Source organism: Dendropsophus ebraccatus, chromosome 10 (assembly GCF_027789765.1).
Source record: "Dendropsophus ebraccatus isolate aDenEbr1 chromosome 10, aDenEbr1.pat, whole genome shotgun sequence".
NCBI classification, from domain to species: Eukaryota; Metazoa; Chordata; class Amphibia; order Anura; family Hylidae; genus Dendropsophus; species Dendropsophus ebraccatus.
Genome location: NC_091463.1, coordinates 44,373,542 through 44,392,197, shown reverse-complemented (window position 1 = coordinate 44,392,197; position 18,656 = coordinate 44,373,542). Strand labels below are relative to the sequence as shown.

At 43.7% G+C, this 18,656-nt stretch overlaps 1 protein-coding gene across 1 annotated transcript in view; it reads right to left on the bottom strand.

The window, feature by feature from the left end:
* Positions 1-6,515: 6,515 nt before the first annotated feature.
* The window catches only part of SLC7A3 (solute carrier family 7 member 3), a 49,034-nt gene continuing 36,893 nt past the window's right edge, over positions 6,516-18,656 (bottom strand). The window contains exon 12 of the mRNA XM_069986669.1: positions 6,516-9,400. Within this exon, the coding sequence (XP_069842770.1) occupies positions 9,270-9,400 (131 nt within the window). The 3' untranslated portion in view covers positions 6,516-9,269. The remainder of the gene's footprint in view (positions 9,401-18,656) is intronic.

The following is an 18,656-nucleotide window of genomic DNA, read 5'->3' as shown; positions in this document are numbered from 1 at the left end:
ATGTATGTCTAGTTGGTGCATAGCTTTATTGCATCTATTTTAACTACTTACTGAAAAAAAAAACACAGACACACCTTTTATATTTACAATCCCTCCGGTGATGATCGCCACTTGAATCTCCTGCTGACCATGTCCCTGTCATCTCCGTCTCCCGTCCTCAGATCTCCCTCACTTCCAGGTTGCAGAGTAGTGAATGGGAGAGAAAAGGGAAAGTGCACCAGCAGCCTTTTCATGCCCCATTCAATTCACAGGAAGACACTGAGGAGGAGAACCTGGCCCGCCCCCTGCTGTGATGACATCGTCACAAAATGGCGCCCGGAAGAAGAGGACGGGGTCAACCGTAATCGGGTATGTATACTTTATTTAAACACCGGAGTTGCCCTTTAAGCTAAGAAGAAAAAATCACAGGATTTGTCCTTTAAGGATGGGTAAATAATGAGATTGTCTGGCCATTTAAACTTATCATTATCGCCCACATATCCGATTTGTATCTTTTGTGTAGGCAATAAAATTATCAGCTGCTAGAGATGAGAAAACTTGCTGAAAGTTCAGGTTCGCACGAACGATCAGCATTTGGATCCTTCTACCTGGAGGTGGATGCCACCCTAGGACTGCCTGGAAAATATGGATACAACAACATCTCCAGGCAGCAGGATTCAAATGTGGATCTGGTTCCTGTGAACCTGAACTTTTGGCAAGTTTTTTCATCTCTATCAGCTGCACACCACCGAGTGAAATCAGCCACTGTTTTCCTGTTTGTCACCTGTTTGCTGGCCCTTTATATGGGCTGGTTTTGGGGGCAGTTTGACAAATAATTGCCATGTGTAAAAGGACCTTTAGGCTTTCTTCAAACATAAACTTTGCACAGCGTTTTTTTGGGAGGAGGCTTGAAAAAAAATTCAAAACTGCCCGTAGGTTTTCTGCCATTTTCTCTTTTTAGTGTAAATTAGTAAACATGTTTTTATCTCATACGATTCTTTCATTGTGTGATTACAGGATTTCTATTGAAGAATTGGGGGAAATTGCCAGGTAAAAAGGACAATATTCAAGATAAGACATTTTCTTTTGACCTTTTTGCCTCAAACTTTCTTGAAAAACAACCCCAAAAACCTCAAACAAATGTATAGCCTGCTACAATTTAGCAAAGCTGCAAAAGGAGGAAAACCAAAATGCACTAAATAAAAAAAAGAATACTTAACACAAAAATGTCATATGAATATGAACCAAACATGTCATGGGCCAATTTTGCAGTTTAATTTTTTTTTTTGGTGGTAAAAAATGTGTTTAGAATTTGTGGCCAGACATAATTTTCTATATTAAAGGGGAACTCCGGATAAGAAAAACTTGTTTTCTATTAAAAGTACATTAAAAGTGTCTTCACAATGTATTACCGTATCTGTACAGTTCTGCCACACTGGTAGCTGATAGAAGTCCAGGAAGTGAAAAATGGCCCCTGTGCAAATCCACATTGTCTCCTGCTCCTTCTGCTATCCCCCCTTAGGAGACAAATCTTCCATGCCTCTGTCTCACATTGTGTGTGTTTGCTGAGATCAGGCTGATGATGCAGAAAGGGGCAGAGCGTGATGTCCCAGGATCACCCAATCCTCTGAGTGATTCACCATCTCTAGCCGGCTAGAAGCGGGTGTTGCACTAATTTCTCTGATTATAATATGTGCGTGGAAATTCCAATATCAGCTTTACAGGTTAAAAAACTGTGTGCTGTGTGGTGTTACAGGTAGAGAATACAGCATGCTGTGTGGTGTTACAGGTAGAGAATACAGTGTGCTGTGTGGTGTTACAGGTAGAGAATACAGTGTGCTGTGTGGTGTTACAGGTAGAGAATACAGCAGGCTGTGTGCCGTTACAGGTAGAGAATAAAGCGTGTTGTGTGGTGTTACAGGTAGGGAATACAGTGTTCTGTGTGGTATTGCAGGTAGAGAATACAGTGTGCTGTGTGGTGTTACAGGTAGACAATACAGCGTGCTGTGTGGCGTTACAGGTAGAGAATACAGCGTGCTGTGTGGTGTTACAGGTAGAGAATACAGCGTGCTGTGTGGTGTTACAGGTAGAGAATACAGTGTGGTGTTACAGGTAGAGAATACAGAGTGCTGTGTGGTGTTACAGGTAGAGAATACAGTGTGGTGTTACAGGTAGAGAATACAGCACTGTGTGGTGTTACAGGTAGAGAATACAGCGTGCTGTGTGGTGTTACAGGTAGTAACTGTGTGCTGTGTGGTTGGGACCACAATGAAATTACTGCAAATAATTCAGTAACACAGTGAAACTGCAATATGTGAACACAGCCTAGATGTTCTGCAACAGCTTTGGGTGGGGAATAGGCACGGTGGAGGACTGTGATGAACAGCTGAGGGAAAGCATTGCATTCTGGAACCTGTAGTCCTGTGTACAAGGTGCAGAAACACAAAACAGAACAAAAACCCCCAAAACAAATGGATTTTTGGTAGTTTCAAAAATGCAATAGATAGGTAAGTATTGCTTTTTCTTCTGCAGAAGTTTCATTTTTAACCTCTACCTGGAGTTCCCCTTTAAATCTGAATCGCGATTTCACTATGGAATATGGATACACTCAAAGTTCTGCCCGTCCCATAGACTTAAAGGGGTATTCCCCCCAAAATTATTTTTGCATTAATACGCTGCCCATCCGTAGCTTTCCATCTTTCCAATATAAAGTTATTATGGATTCTGCACAGTTTTGCTGTTATCCAGCTGCATTCATCCCCACGGATTGCATAGAATCATCAGACCTCAGTCCACACCGACACGCTCCCTGCTCCTGGCCCCCACCCTCCGTGTCGGCATCACGTGTTATCAGTCCCAGCACAGTGAAGTGACTGAGAACACTGATGCGGTGGCTGCTTAGAGAGGGAGACAGTGATCAGCGCAGATGTCACTGTCTCCCTCTCTAACAGCAGCCACCCGGTCACCCCCAGCCCAGAGCTCACCCCCTGTGTCCAGAGTCTCCCAGCACACCATCCAGCACTCACCCGCAGCACACAGCCCCCCGCCCCACAACCAACCGTGCGGCTGCTCACTTCATAGTGTGCTATGGGGAGTTCTAATGCGGGCACGCACAGATGCGCCCATATCAGAACTCTGCGGCCATAAAGATCATCTTTTCAGAGACCCTTCGGGTAACGGAACGGATGGTCTCTTACAATGTGTGAACATGGCCTTACTCTGTAAATGTACTGCACAGAGTGTTAAGAGTTAATGTATTTTTCAAGCAACATATACCTAAAAAGCATGTACAAGTTACATGTATGACCTATCAGTATTTTATTTAATGCACCTGTGATTTTAGCTTTAACCTTTGGTGGGAATTACTGAAGTACAAAGCACCATTGTTAAGCAAACATTTATTTTCTACAAAAATACATCCAAAGACATTTAATTATTTTTATGACATACATGATTATTGTGCATATAGTAAAAAACAAAAAAACACTTTAATACTGTAGATACATTAAAAAAAATGTATTTTTATAATATAATATAGTGTATTTAAAATACTGGAATATTTCTGATAATGAACACCAAACTTATAAAAAATTGCACCACATTACCCTATATTAAGGGTATGTGCACACTGATGAATAGGCGAGAAATTGAAGAGGAAAGTTTTCTGCTTGTAATTCCTTGCCTATTCAGCTCTGGCAGAATAGGAGCAGAATTTGAGCGGAAGTTGAGTGGAATACAAGCGGAATTCAAGCAGAATTTAAGCCCCCATTGACATCTATGGGTATGTGCACACTGAGGAAAAGGCGAGGAATTAGGTGAGGAATTAGGTGAGGAATTAGGTGAGGAATTGGGGTGTGTGCACACTGAGCAATTCTCGAGGAATTGAAGCAGAAAGTTTTGAGGCAGAATTCAAGCAGAATTTAAGCCCCCCATTGACTTCTATAGGATACCTCTAAGGGTATGTGCACACTGAGCAATTCTCGCGGAATTCCGCCATAAAAAGCAGGCGGAATCCGCGTGGAATTCCGCCTGTGTAAATGCAACATTGCTCCTTCCATAGAGAACAATGGGATTTCCGACTGCCCATGCACACAGAGTAAATTTCCGACCGGAATTCCGCGCGGATTCCGTGCAGAATCCGCATTCCGCCCAAAGAATGTACATGTCAATTCTTTGGGCGGATTCCGCTAGAGGAATCCTATAGAAGTCAATGGGGTTTGAATTCTGCTGGTAATTCCGCTTGCATTCTGCTTGATTTCCGCGTGGATTCCGCTCAAATTCCGCCCAAATTCCGCTCAAATTCTGCCAGAGCAGAATAGGGGTATGTGCACACTCAGGAAAAGGCGAGGAATTCAGCTTGAAATTCAGCTTGAAATTCCTCCCGTAAAATATGTACAGAGCAAAGTCCCATTGTGTTCAATGGGTTTTCTGCTCTGTTGTTCACACTGCAGAATTTCCGAGCAGAATTTTCTGCTGTAGATCTGCTAGAGGAATCCTATAGAAGTTAATGGGGGGCTTAAATTCTGCTTGAATTCTGCCTGAAAACTTTCTGCTTCAATTCCTTGAGAATTGCTCAGTGTGCACATAGCCTCAGCCTGGAAAGAATAGAACACTTCTTGCGAGTTGAATACACCAGTTTATTTGAAAGTTCCTCTTTAAAAAAAAAAAAAAAAAAAAAAAAAAGTAAAACATAAATATGTTCAAACGTTTTGTGCCTATATAATAAAAATAGATGCACCTCTACTAAACAGAAAAACCTATTTCTGCCTCTACTAAACAGAAAAACCTATTTCTGCCATGCCCTCTACATAAGACTTTCAAAAGATGTAATTACTACAATTGTAATATCCTGTAATTACTATCATAAAAAGTTCATAGTGAGCCGCCTCACCGCTATAGAGAATGCAAAGTAACGTTACTAACAGCCACTTATTTCTGTTATTTTATTTTTTATTACCCACAATAAACATTTACTATCAGCAGGATTGTGCCAACAAACTTGCTGATATCCCCCTGCAGCAGTGTACCTGCTCTATGCAGCACTGGTCTGCTAGATCGGCGCTCGTTTACTGGGCCTATTCACTGGCCTGATTTATGCTGCATTTAGCTTGCAGAATACGCTAAGCCTGTGATTGGCCGAGCGGTCTGACAGCTCAGCCATGCGGCACTGAAGCTGCTGCTGCGCGTGGGACCGTATGAAGATAGAGCGGAGGAGAAGCCCTGCTCGGTAATGTATGCTGCTTGAATCGTCTGTCGCCCGCCGTGCATCTCTATTCCACGGAGCGATGCGCGGTGGGTGACCGATGATTTTAGGTTTGGGCCTAAATAAACGATCAGCCGATGACACAATCATCGGCTAATGATTTTCTCTATTCCACCCGCCCGATTCGTCCGATTATTGCTCCGTGGAATAGGCCCCTTACTGTAGCTCCTGACATTTTTAAGCAGTTTGATTAATAATATCAGCTTGTCAGGAGCACTGGAGAGGTGTCTCTGCCCCAAAGAGCGCCCCCTCAGCCTGCCCGCTGCTTTTTTGGCTCTTCAGTGGCGCCTTCCCTATGCATATTCATATATGCATAATCATGGCTGTCAGGAAGCGGATCTAAAGCGGAGGAATACCACCAAGGTGCCTAAGCTTTTAAGTAGTTTGATTAATAGAAAATATGCTTATCAAGTTGTGAGCTACAGGACAAATAAGTCTGGCACTGCATACAGCAGCAGAGCAATCAGCCGGTTTGTTGGCGATGGCCGATCACTTTCAAGGCTATGTTCAGACAGCGTAAAAGTACGGCCGTTGTTGCCATCTGCAACAACGGCCATACTTTGTATGGTGTGGAAAACTGCCTATTCTTTTATGGGTTTCCGGCCGGAGGGTATACACATAGTATACGCTCCAGCCGGGATCCCATGCGGCGCCGCAAAGAACTGACATGTCAGTTTTCTGCGGCAGCAATTCAGTGAATTGCGACCGCAGAAAGCTCTGCCAATGCACACTATGAAGCAAGCGGCTTCGGCCGCAAGCTTTATTGTGTGCTATGAGAGTTCTGATGCAGTGCACGCTGATGCGCCCTCATCAGAACACTGCGCCAAGAAAGATTATCCGGACGGCACTGCAGTACCAGCCGGGATGATCTTTGCACAGACCGGACGTTCCGTGAACCGGCGGGGTCACAGAACGGCCGGCCTCTTATGTAATGTGAACATAGCCTAAAGTTGTGCAGCTAAAATAAATATAAAATATACAGCCTCATTACATATTCCATAACTCCATAAGTCCCAAGTGATCATGGGATTTGGCCCACAATGTCAGACAATGAGGGGTTCCCATTCTGTGTTCACACAGGGGTAGCAACTAGAGATAAGCGAACCTCGAGCATGCTCGAGTTGATCTGAACCCGAACTTTCGGCATTTGATTAGCGGGGGCTGCTGAAGTTGGATAAAGCCCTAAGGCTATGTGGAAAACATGGATATAGTCATTGGCTATATCCATGTTTTCCAGACAACCTTAGAGCTTTATCCAAGTTCAGCAGCCCCCGCAAATCAAATACCGAACGTTCGGGTTCGGATCGACTCGAACCCGAACCCGGTTCGCTCATCTCTAGTAGCAACACATCCATTATCACCTACCATCAATATATAAGGAAATAGGGATGATTCCAATGCATGTGCAGCTATCACCACAGTGAACAGGGAACCGGTATGAAATATGAAACACAGGTTTTGCAGCATATACTAGAATTAGTTAATGAAACTGCAATTTTACTGTGGTAGAATGGGAAAGTATAAAAAAGTTAATAAAATACAATATTTCCTCTGTAAACATCAAGTACAGTATAGGCATTTGTAGATCCTGCCCATCTTAGCAGTGTCACAGAAATCTTTACATTCAGCTAAGGGAAACAAAACGTTCAGCCTAAAAAATATTTTGCTATATAAATAAATGTGTTGGCACAGTTCAACCAGAATATATTCTTACATCACAATACATTACAAGATGCTGCTATGGGGGAATGTAAGATTTTTTATCTTTTGATTACAACTGACAATAGCAGTTGATAGCAAAAACAGAACCACTGTAGGAATATCAAGAGCAGCACAAACACTTCAATAAGAATTCAAGATGGTTATACCCAAACCATTACTATTTCTAGAATAGCATGAAACATTTAAAGCTGTGCAGATTATCTTATACACTGGCTATACATAGAGCGAAAGGTAAAGCAGTTTTGTAACTGTTCTGAAAGTCTGTAATTATTAGATATTAATTTCTTTAGAATTGGGATATGGGCGCATTCGTGTGTGCCAATCCCAATTACCCATAGCAGACAATGGAAAGCGCAACCGGAGCCGCACTATACAACTGAACTGTCAGTGTTGTGCGGCCACTATTGAATGAATAGTGGACGCACAAAACTGATATGTCAGTTTTCGCTGCGGCAGTTTGGAATCCCGGCTGGAGTGTATACTATGGGGGACATGTATGAAAAGGCAAAAATGCCTTTTTTAGGCACAGATGGGGCCATTTAGACCATTTTGGGCATGGTCATGAAGGGGTTAAAAGCTATGTTCACGCAACGTTTTTTCAGCTCCATTTAAAATTACTGTTCGTCCGTCATTTTGAGTCCAAAATAACGGACGTCATTTAGCTATCTAGCCTTCCCTTGCAATGACTGGTGTTTGTACATTATTCTAGTTTGGGGTTACTAATTGGCCTTTGGGTGTGTCTTAATTGAAAAGTCTATTAAATTTAATAGTAAAAATGGAGAAAGAACGGTGACAAAAGAAATATTTTTTTTTAACAATACCTTTAGAAATATAATTCCTAAGAAAATTGGAGACGTGTTCAATACTTATTTCACAGGCTGTATAGCCTGTAAAAGTGCAACATGGCAACCCACAAATTATTAATCTGTAGCTTTCTATGAGGATTCCTGTGATGCCCTAATTTGGATGTTACACTGATCATATATCTATGGTGGTGAATAGTACAAACACTCTCAAGTTACAATAGTCTCTGATTGCACTATTTTCAACAATGTCATTACTGGACCACTGTAATTTGAGACTAGACTCAACATACAATGCTACAGACAGTCCGAATCTGTAACAAGTGAATGGCTAGATGATCCGATCAATAAAAGTGAGTATATTTTCAACATACAATATTCATCCTAGAACCAATTAGTTACAGTGGTTAGGGAACCAATTAATTACAGTGGTTAAGGAACCACTGTAGCTTAAAGGACATGCGGACGTAAATTTTCCTTTACTGATTAGGTTCGGATACAAAAAAAAAAAATTCTGTTTCTATTTTCTGACTAATTTTTTTTTTAATTTTATTTCGCTTTCTGTCTATTGTTATGGAGTCTCCCATATTGCCCGGCTGTTCCTAACAGCATTTAGTGACGTGCTTTACAGCAAGCCTCATGGACATAGATCACAATAGACAATAGAATCTTTGAGGAGGTCACATGGAACTGTTGTCTCTTCTATTAACTAGTGTCACATGTTGCTGCAATGCTGTGTAGATCACTTCAGAGCAGCCTCTTATCATCACAGACAGAACAGGCAGCCTCAGCTTAGTTTTAGCCCCAGTGGTGAGAATAAAAATTGCAAGGTGTCAGGATTATTTTATAATTTAGTAAAATGGAAAATTAGAAAGGTCATCAAAAATTCTTAAAAAATATTTTTAACATAAAACATTATTTAAACAATAAGGCATTCTCTGATGACACATTCCCTTTAAGGAGGAGAAGAACTTGTGCAATATTAGTACCGACTGTAGCATGTCATCATGTCCGTCTAACTACTACGGTAACCTAGGGACAGTAGCAGTTACACAGGTAACTTGAAATGTTACATATGTTTTTGACGTTCTGCCTCCATTCTATGCTGTGATTGCCTATACAGATTCCAACTCAGTGAGGCGTGCACCCTGACCTAAAGGTGATTGATTGAGTACATGTACCTGTGCGGCCATTACATTTAAAATCACAAGAAAAACCATAATAATATTAACAACAACTGTGTGTTTCACATGGCTAAAGTCATGTCTAGTTGTGTTCCATTATCCTGGAACTACATTGCACAGGACTAATCTGTGAGTTACACCGCTCCGCTGTGCAGACAGGGGTTCCTGCACAGATACAAGAAAACAGTGCATTATTTCAAATGCATGTATGTTAGACAACAGTATGCGTTCCTATTTTGTAAATAATTCAGTTTATAAAATCTAAACAACACATCTTTTAAAGTTAACCACAGTGCGTGAGTAGGTCAAAATGTTTTTTTATACAGCAGTTGCTGAATGATCCGTGGCAGCTAAGCTGGGGAAGTCAGGGTTTGTCTCATTCTCCTTATCTTTAGAGCTCTGTTCCTCAGTGCTGTTCCAAATGCCATAGCCAAAGTAGATGAGGAAACCTAAAGAACAAAACCAGTAAAATTAAAATTTAATCAGAAGACAAAACAAAAATAAAAATTTGGATAAAGCTTTTCCAGCACCCGCCAGAGTATAGGGATGATGTGGGGTCAGCTGTACGCAGTGGCGTAGCTACCAGGGTCGCAGCGGTCGCCGCTGCGACCCGGCCCGCTACGAGGGGGGGCCCGCGAGGGCACTGCTCCCCCCTTAAATTACTCTTGTGACCGCAAGCATTGATTTGTTTGCGGTCACAAGAGCGTGCTCGTCCGGGCCCCCGGCTGATGCGCGGCTGCCAGGGGTGTCCCGTCCTATCCCCGGCAGTGCGCCGCATCAGTGAGCTGCCTGGGGCCCTGACTTCCGGCACAGGAAGCGCATGTCAGAGACGCTTCCTGTGTCAGAAGTCACAGCCCCGGCGTACAGGGAGCTCACTGATGCGCGCGCTGCCGGGGATAGGACGGGACACCCCCGGCAGCCGCGCATCAGCCGGGGACAGCGCCTGAAGAAGAAGAGGATCGCAGGGGGAGCGGATTGTCAGGTGAGTTTGTGTGTTTTTTTTTTTTTTTTAAATACTGCTTAGCATAGAGGAAAGGGGGGGGCATCTATAATGGGGGGAACAGAAGGGGGGGCATCTATAATGGGGGGAAGAGAGGCCATCTTCAAGGGGGGGGAGAGGGGGCCATCTATAAGGGGAGGGGGTATCTATAAGGGAGGGAGTGGGGGCCATCTATAAGGGGAGGGGGGCATCTATAATGGGGGGAGAGAGGGGGCATCTATAATGGGGGTAGAGGGGGTCATCTATAAGGGGAGGGGGGCATCTATAATGGGGGGGGAGAGGAGGCATCTATAATGGGGGGGGAGAAGGGGCATCTATAATGGGGGTAGAGGGGGTCATCTATAAGGGGAGGGGGTCATCTATAAGGGGAGGGTGCCATCTATAAGGGAAGGGGGGTGCAACATGCAGTGGGTGCCATCTATATATACTATAAGGGGGCTCACATAGTGTCAGGGCTACCCACCAAATGAGGGTGTAAAGGGGACAGTACAGATGTGCAGTGTGTATAGAGATGAGGATGGTGTCAGTGTGAGGAGACTAATATGTCTGGCAGATTCTGTGGATTCGTGGCTCGGAGAAGTTCTCATAACGGCCCAGGACAGACGGAGAAGATGAAAAGGGAAGAACTCCGATCAGACAAGACGTCCCCTGTGAGTCACCTGATATATCTGCGCTGTAATTTATATGGTGTATACAACCTGTGTGGAGCTGCTTCCACCTCTATATAATTGGATGAGGTGATAGTGATCTGTGTACAGTGGATCTTATTCAGTAGCAGCGGTGGTGTTAGTCAGTATGTGGCGGTGTTAGTCAGTATGTGGTGGTAATATTTGTTACTTTTTATCCGGTACTATTGGTCTCAGTATACTGGTTTTGGTCAGTAACAATGTGGTGGTGATGGTAGTGGTTGTGGTGTGGCGTTATTATTTGCCCCTTGTATACTTGTATTATTGCCAATATTGGTCTCAGTATACAGTAACAGTATGGCGGTAATATATATGGTGATAATATTTTCACTTCCTATATGCTGGTGTTATTGGTAATATCTGTCTTGGAGTGTATATATATATATATATATATATATATATATATATATATATATATATATATATATATATATATATACATACACACACATACACCTACCAGTAGCATCACTTGGTCGTGAAAGGGGGGGGGCCCAAGTTGACCTCTCGCACCAGGGCCCAGGAGACATTAGCTACGCCCCTGGCTGTACGCATACTGTTCACGGTCAGTTGTAACATACAGCTAAGACAGGCGTGTCAAGCTCTGGCCCTCCAGCTGTTACAAAATTACAATTCCCATTATGCCTGGACAGCCAAAGCTTTAGCTTTGACTGTCCAGGCATGATGGGAATTGTAGTCCTGTAATAGCTGGAGGGCTTGAGTTTGACACCTATGAGCTAAGACCAACAGCCTCAATTCCAACTATTTAAGAGCACTTGTCTAAACAGTGACTAAAGGGAAGAAGCTACTATTCTTTTTTTTTTTTTTCAGTATTAAAGAGGATGCACCATCAGGTACATCCTCTTTAATTTGACCCACCAATAGAACAGCGCCGTCACGGGGAAGCCGGTGCCGCGGTCCATCTTTCGACCCGTGGCCCGGTTCCCGTGTACGGCGCCGTCCTATGCACGGGTACTGGGCTCAAGCACTGGAGGCCAGCCGGCCCGCCCCCAGTGGGAGGTAATTCCCTCCCCTCTATGACGCGGCTCCACTAGAATCAATGGAACCGCGTCATAGAGGGGAGGGCCAGCCAGCCTCCAGTGCTTGAGCACAGGCCTGATACCAGTGCATAGAATAGCGCCGTACACGGGAACCGGGCCATGGGTTGTAAAACGGACTGTGGCATCGGCTTCCCCGTGGCGGCGCCGTTCTATCGGTGGGTCAAATTAAAGAGGATGTACCTGATGGTACATCCTCTTTAAAGCATAGAAAACTACTCATAGGTTGTAACAGATGAAGTTATACCAGCTAAATCAAGAAATATATAAAACCATGACAAAATAGCTCATAGGTATACATTGTATCCAACCAAGTTAACCTCCACCATCGGCCCTCTCTCCTACCTATCCATCCCCTTACCTACCCCTCCCGGATTCACCAATTTGATTAAGAAAACCAATCCATATTGGCTCTCCTATCCATTCGGTGGCAGCATTTATGCACAGTATGGTTTGGCTGTTTGATCGTGAAGATGCCACATCTTCTATTTTGGTGGAAAAGTAATAAAGGTTACGTTTGATATGTCCCATTGTGCAGCGTTTGTTGATTAATTGGGAGTATCACCTATCAGTGGCAGTGATAAATGATGTACCTGTAGGTGATGTAGCTCTATGAGGGCAGATTTTAAAGATACCCTTTCACTGCAATTTGTACTATTTTGATGTAATATTTATGAGATTTAGCACACTGGGGGCATTGCCGATCCCTCAGTGCGATGGTTAACCCACCCGCTGGCTTTTCTACGCCTACGTATGCATAAAGTAGTGACGACTTTTTGCCCTGGTCTAAGATCATGTGTGCTATTACAGCGCAAGCATTGAATCAAAGCTTTGGCTATCCAGGCATTATGAAATAGTTTTGAAATAACTAGAGGGCTGAAGGTTCCCTATTCTTGCTCTAGGCCTAAAAAAATGAAGTCATAACAGGCAGAAACAATTAATGAAAAAAAGCCTTGAACAGATGAGTGGTATTGTAGGTAGGCCAAGACAGCTAGTGGTTGTAGGAGATTCCATAATGGATGGACAGAATAATTTATTGCCAAGTCCACCTCAAGTGAATGATTGGTTGTCTCCCTGCTGTCAGGGTTCAGCATGTGGTGGAAAGGATGGACAAATTACTTGGGGGAGCAGGGGATAATCCAGCTCTTGTTGTCCATCTGGGAACCATCAACAGAATACAGAGTAGGTAGAGATTCATTAGGAATATTTTAGAGAACTAGGTGCCAAGATCAAGGGAGGAACCTCCAAGGTCATATTATCTGGAATACTGCCTGTACCATGTGCATAGCAGGAGAGACAGGGAGTTAAAGGGGTATTCCCCACAAAAATATTTTTCCTATAATAAATTGCCCACTCATAGTTACATATAGTTACATAGTTAATACGGTTGAAAAAAAGACACATGTCCATCAAGTTCAACCAAGGAGGGGATGGATACAGGGAAGGGGGAGGGGTGATAGGTTCTATACATATGCATTTATATTATTTTGGTCTAAGAACTTGTCTAGCCCTGTTTTGAAGCCCTCTACTGTTTTTGCTGTGACCAGATCCTGTGGTAGACTGTTCCACAGATTCACAGTTCTCATGGTAAAGAAGACTTGTCGCCTCCGGAGGTTGAACCTTTTTTTCTCCAGTCGGAGGCAGTGCCCCCTTGTCCTTTGAGGGGGTTTTACCTGGAAGATCTTTTCCCCATATGTCTTGTAGGGGCCATTTATATATTTAAATAAATTAATCATATCTCCCCTTAAACGTCTCTTCTCCAGACTAAACAAATGTAATTCTTTTAATCTCTCCTCATAACTAAGATGCTCCATTCCCCTTATTAGTTTAGTTGCCCGTCTTTGTACCCTCTCCAGCTCTAGAACATCTTTTTTATGAATCGGATTCCAAAACTGGACGGCATACTCCAGATGAGGCCGCACCAAAGCTTTATAAAGCGGTAATATTATATCCCTGTCCCGAGAGTCCATGCCTGTTTTAATGCATGACAATATCCTGCTGGCCTTAGAAGCAGCTGACTGACATTGTGTGCTGTTCTGTAGTCTATTATCTACAAGTACACCCAGATCCTTCTCCATCAGCGACTCTCCCAGAGTAACTCCCCCCAGGACATATGATGCATGTGGGTTATTAGTACCCAGGTGCATAACTTTACATTTATCCACATTGAACCTCATTTGCCAAGTGGACGCCCAAACACTCAGTGTGTCTAAGTCATCCTGTAACATCTGCACATCCTCCATAGACTGTACTGTACTACAAAGCTTGGTGTCATCTGCAAAGATAGAAACATTGCTGTTAATTCCATTCTCAATATCATTAATAAACAAGTTAAACAGAAGAGGGCCCAGTACTGACCCTTGGGGTACACCACTTATTATCGGGGACCATTCGGAGTAGGAATCATTGACCACCACTCTCTGGGTACGATTATTAAGCCAGTTTTCAATCCAGTTACACATTAAATTTTCCAAACCGATAGACTTTAACTTACCCATCAGACGTCCATGAGGAACTGTGTCAAACGCTTTTGCAAAATCCAGGTACACGATATCCACAGCCGCGCCGCCATCCAGGCTTCTACTTACCTCTTCATAGAAACATATCAGGTTGGTTTGACAGCTTCTGTCCTTAGTAAAGCCATGCTGGTTATCACTTATAATACTATTAGCCACTACATATTCCTGGATGTAGTCCCTTATAAGCCCCTCAAATAGTTTCCCCACAATGGACGTTAAGCTTACGGGTCTATAGTTACCTGGGGAAGTTCGAGAGCCCTTTTTGAAGATCGGCATTACATTTGCCTTACGCCAGTCCCTCGGCACAATACCAGTAAGCAAAGAATCACAGAATATTTCATACAAGGGTAGTGAAATTACAGAACTGAGTTCCTTAAGAACTCTGGGGTGCAATCCATCAGGCCCTGGAGCTTTGGTTACATTGAGTTTGTTTAATTTATCTTGGACCATATCTATAGTAAACCAGTTCAGTACATTACATGTGTTAGCAGCACTGGCCCCACCCACCTCAGTACTGGCCCCACCCACCACAGCTCCATCCTCTTTTGTATATACAGAACTGAAGAATTTATTAAGTAACTCAGCTTTCTCCTGATCCCCAGTTATTAATTCCCCTTCACCATTATTTAGGGGTCCTACATGCTCTGACCTTGGTTTTTTTTGCATTAATATATTTGAAGAATTTTTTGGGGTTTCTTTTGCTTTCTATAGCTACCTGCCTTTCATTGTGAATTTTTGCTGCTTTTATTACATTTTTACAGGTTTTGTTGACTTCTTTGTAATGTTTAAATGCTACAGCTGACCCCTCTGATTTATATTTTTTGAATGCCCCTTTTTTCTCATTTATAGCCCTTCTAACCTCGGTTGTGAGCCATGTGGGATTGGATTTTAACCGTTTATATTTGTTACCCATAGGAATATATTTGGCAGTACAGTTATTTAATGTGGATTTGAAGATTTCCCATTTATTAGCTGTATCCGTATGTGACAGCAGCCGCTCCCAGTCTATGCCCTGAAGTTCTGCCCTTAACCCAGGAAAATTGGCCCTTTTAAAATTAAGAGTTTTTGCCCTCCCAACATGTTTTTCTTTTCTACACTTTAAGCTAAAAGTCACTATATTGTGGTCACTATTCCCCAGGTGTTCATGGACAGTGACATCCCCAACCAGCTCAGCGTTGTTAGAAATAACCAGATCCAACAAGGCATCACTTCTAGTTGGCTCCTCCACAAACTGGCCCAGAAAATTATCCTGCAGGAGGTTAAGAAATTCCCTCCCCTTTGTGGTTTTAGCTGAACCGTGACCCCAATCTATATCTGGGTAGTTGAGGTCCCCCATTACCACTACTGTCCCCTCCCGGGCAGCCCGCTCTATTTGTCTATTCAACTGGCCATCTACCTTCTCAGTAATGTTGGGGGGTCTATAGATTACACCAAGAATAATTTTTTCACTCTTTACCTCCTTCTGTAGTTCTACCCATAATGCTTCCACATCATCACAGTCATCTCCCACTATTGCATCTTTTACACTCACTTTAATATCATTTCTGACATACAGACATACTCCTCCTCCCCTTCTGCCCACCCGGTCCCTTCTGAACAACGTAAATCCCTGAATATTGACAGCCCAGTCATGTGAGGAGTCCAGCCATGTCTCAGTCACACCAACCACATCAATGGACTCCTCCAGAACCAAGGCCTCTAGCTCCCCCATCTTGCTGGCTAGGCTTCTGGCATTAGTAAGCATACACTTTATATTACCATTGAGTTTAACCGATTCATTATAAGAAATGGGATTTATTACTGTGCTGTGGCTACAATCATCCTCACTGTTCATCCGCAACATATGGATCTCCCTATGCACTGGTCTTATCCTCCCCCCACAGGACCCTTCTCCTCCCTCCTCAATGTTCTGTCCCCTCTCTAACCTATCCGCCACTACATTACATACTACATTGTCCTCCCTCCACATCCCTAGTTTAAAAAACCCTCCACCCCTTCTAGGATTCTCTCCCCCAGCACAGCGGACCCCCTTCCATTAAGGTGCAAATTATCTGCGGAAAACAGTTTGTACCCCAATGAAAAGTCAGCCCAGTGCTCTAAAAACCCAAACCCTTCTCCTCTACACCATGACTTGAGCCATGCATTTAACTCCCTAAGCTCCCGCTGTCTTTCCTGCGATGCGCATGGCACAGGCAGTATTCCAGAGAATACCACCTTGGAGGTCCTCCCCTTCAACTTAGCACCTAGTTCTCTAAAATTATTTTTAATAGACCTCCACCTACCTTGTATCCTGTCATTGGTTCCCACATGGACCACGACAGCTGGGTCATCCCCAGTCCCCCCAAGTAATTTATCCACCCTTTCCACCACATGCCGAACCCTGGCACCAGGGAGACAGCAAACCATTCGGTTGAGGCGGTCTTGGCGACAAATTATTCTATCCGTCTTCCTGATTATAGAATCCCCTACAACCACTAGCTGTCTAGGCCTACCTACAATACCATCCCGCCCACTACTAGTTGGACTGTTCCCCCGGCTGTTAGGGAGAACAGGTTCCACTAGAGCTGCCATTTCTGACACGGATGCCCTTGCATCATCACCTAACTTGGCAATTTTGCTTGGGCATATAGTAGGAGAAGTGGCCTTCCTTTTCTTGGATCCCTTACTGGTCCCTCTAACTACATTAACCCAGCTACTTACTTGGGCCTCCTGATCTATATCACCACCCTCCATCTCTAACCCACTAACTTCCTGCTCAGTGAGCCGAAGTTCCCTCTCAAGGTGGCCAAGTTCCCTCAGTGTTGCAATATGCTTCTCCAGATCTCTAACTCGAGCTTCTAGATGGGCAACATGCTCACATCTGTCACAGCGGTACTCACCCTGGAACACCTGCTCCACTCATAGATTTTCATCTTTCCAATATAAAGTTATTAAGGATTCTGCACAGTTTGGCTGTTTTCTAGGTGCACTCACTCCCTTTGGTTGCATAAAATCATCAAATCCCTGCCCATCACCACTCCCTGCTCCTGGCCCCCACCCTCCATGACGGGGTCACGTGTCCTCCATCTCTGGGCAGAGTGAGCGATTATAACCCTGCCCACTGAAGAGAGGGATGAAAGTCTCCCCCTGAAGAGAGGCACACAGCTGGCCTGTCTCCCTCTTTTGAACCCCCATATGTTATGAGATATCACATTGCCCGCATCACATCATCCCCGCCCGCATCACATCATCCCACGCCCGCCCGCATCACATCATCCCCCGCCCGCCCGCATCACATCACCCCCCCCCCTGTCGCCGCCACTACTGCTGTCGGCCCGTGACCAACAGCACAATGATACGCCAACACCCCCTGCACCGAGACTACACCCCCAACCCCCATGTCAGCCATGATCCTGCTATCCATCTACAACTGTGACCTGATATATTGTGATGTAGATGGATAGCAGCTTGCTGGGACCTGTAGTTCTACACAATATATCAGGTCACAGAATTTCTGTAGAACTACAGGTCCCAGCAACATGCTATCCATCCACATCCCAGTATATCAGGTCACAGAGTTTCTAATTTGGATGGACAGCAGCTTGCTGGGACCTGTAGTTCTACAGAAGTTTTGTGACTTTATATATTGTGTAGAACTACAGGTCCCAGCAAGCTGCTATCCATCTACACTACCGTTCAAAAGTTTGGGGTCACATTGAAATGTCCTTATTTTTGAAGGAAAAGCACTGTACTTTTCAATAATGATAACTTTAAACTAGTCCTAACTTAATGAAATACACTCTATACATTGCTAATGTGGTAAATGACTATTCTAGCTGCAAATGTCTGGTTTTTGGTGCAATATCTACATAGGTGTATAGAAGCCCATTTCCAGCAACTATCACTCCAGTGTTCTAATGGTACAATGTGTTTGCTCATTGGCTCAGAAGGCTAATTGATTAGAAAACCTTTGTGCAATCATGTTCACACATCTGAAAAGAGTCTAGCTTGTTACAAAAGCTACAAAACTGACCTTCCTTTGAGCAGATTGTGTTTCTGGAGCATCACATTTGTGGGGTCAATTAAAGCTCAAAATGGCCAGAAAAAGAGAACTTTCATCTGAAACTCGACAGTCTATTCTTGTTCTTAGAAATGAAGGCTATTCCATGCGAGAAATAGCTAAGAAATTGAAGATTTTCTACAATGGTGTGTACTACTCCTTCCAGAGGACAGCACAAACAGGCTCTAACCAGAGTAGAAAAAGAAGTGGGAGGCCGCGTTGCACAACTAATCAAGAAGATAAGCACATTAGAGTCTCTAGTTTGAGAAACAGACGCCTCACAGGTCCCCAACTGGCATCTTCATTAAATAGTACCCGCAAAACACCAGTGTCAACATCTACAGTGAAGAGGCAGCTGCGGGATTTTGGGCTTCAGGGCAGAGTGAAAAAAAAAAGCCATATC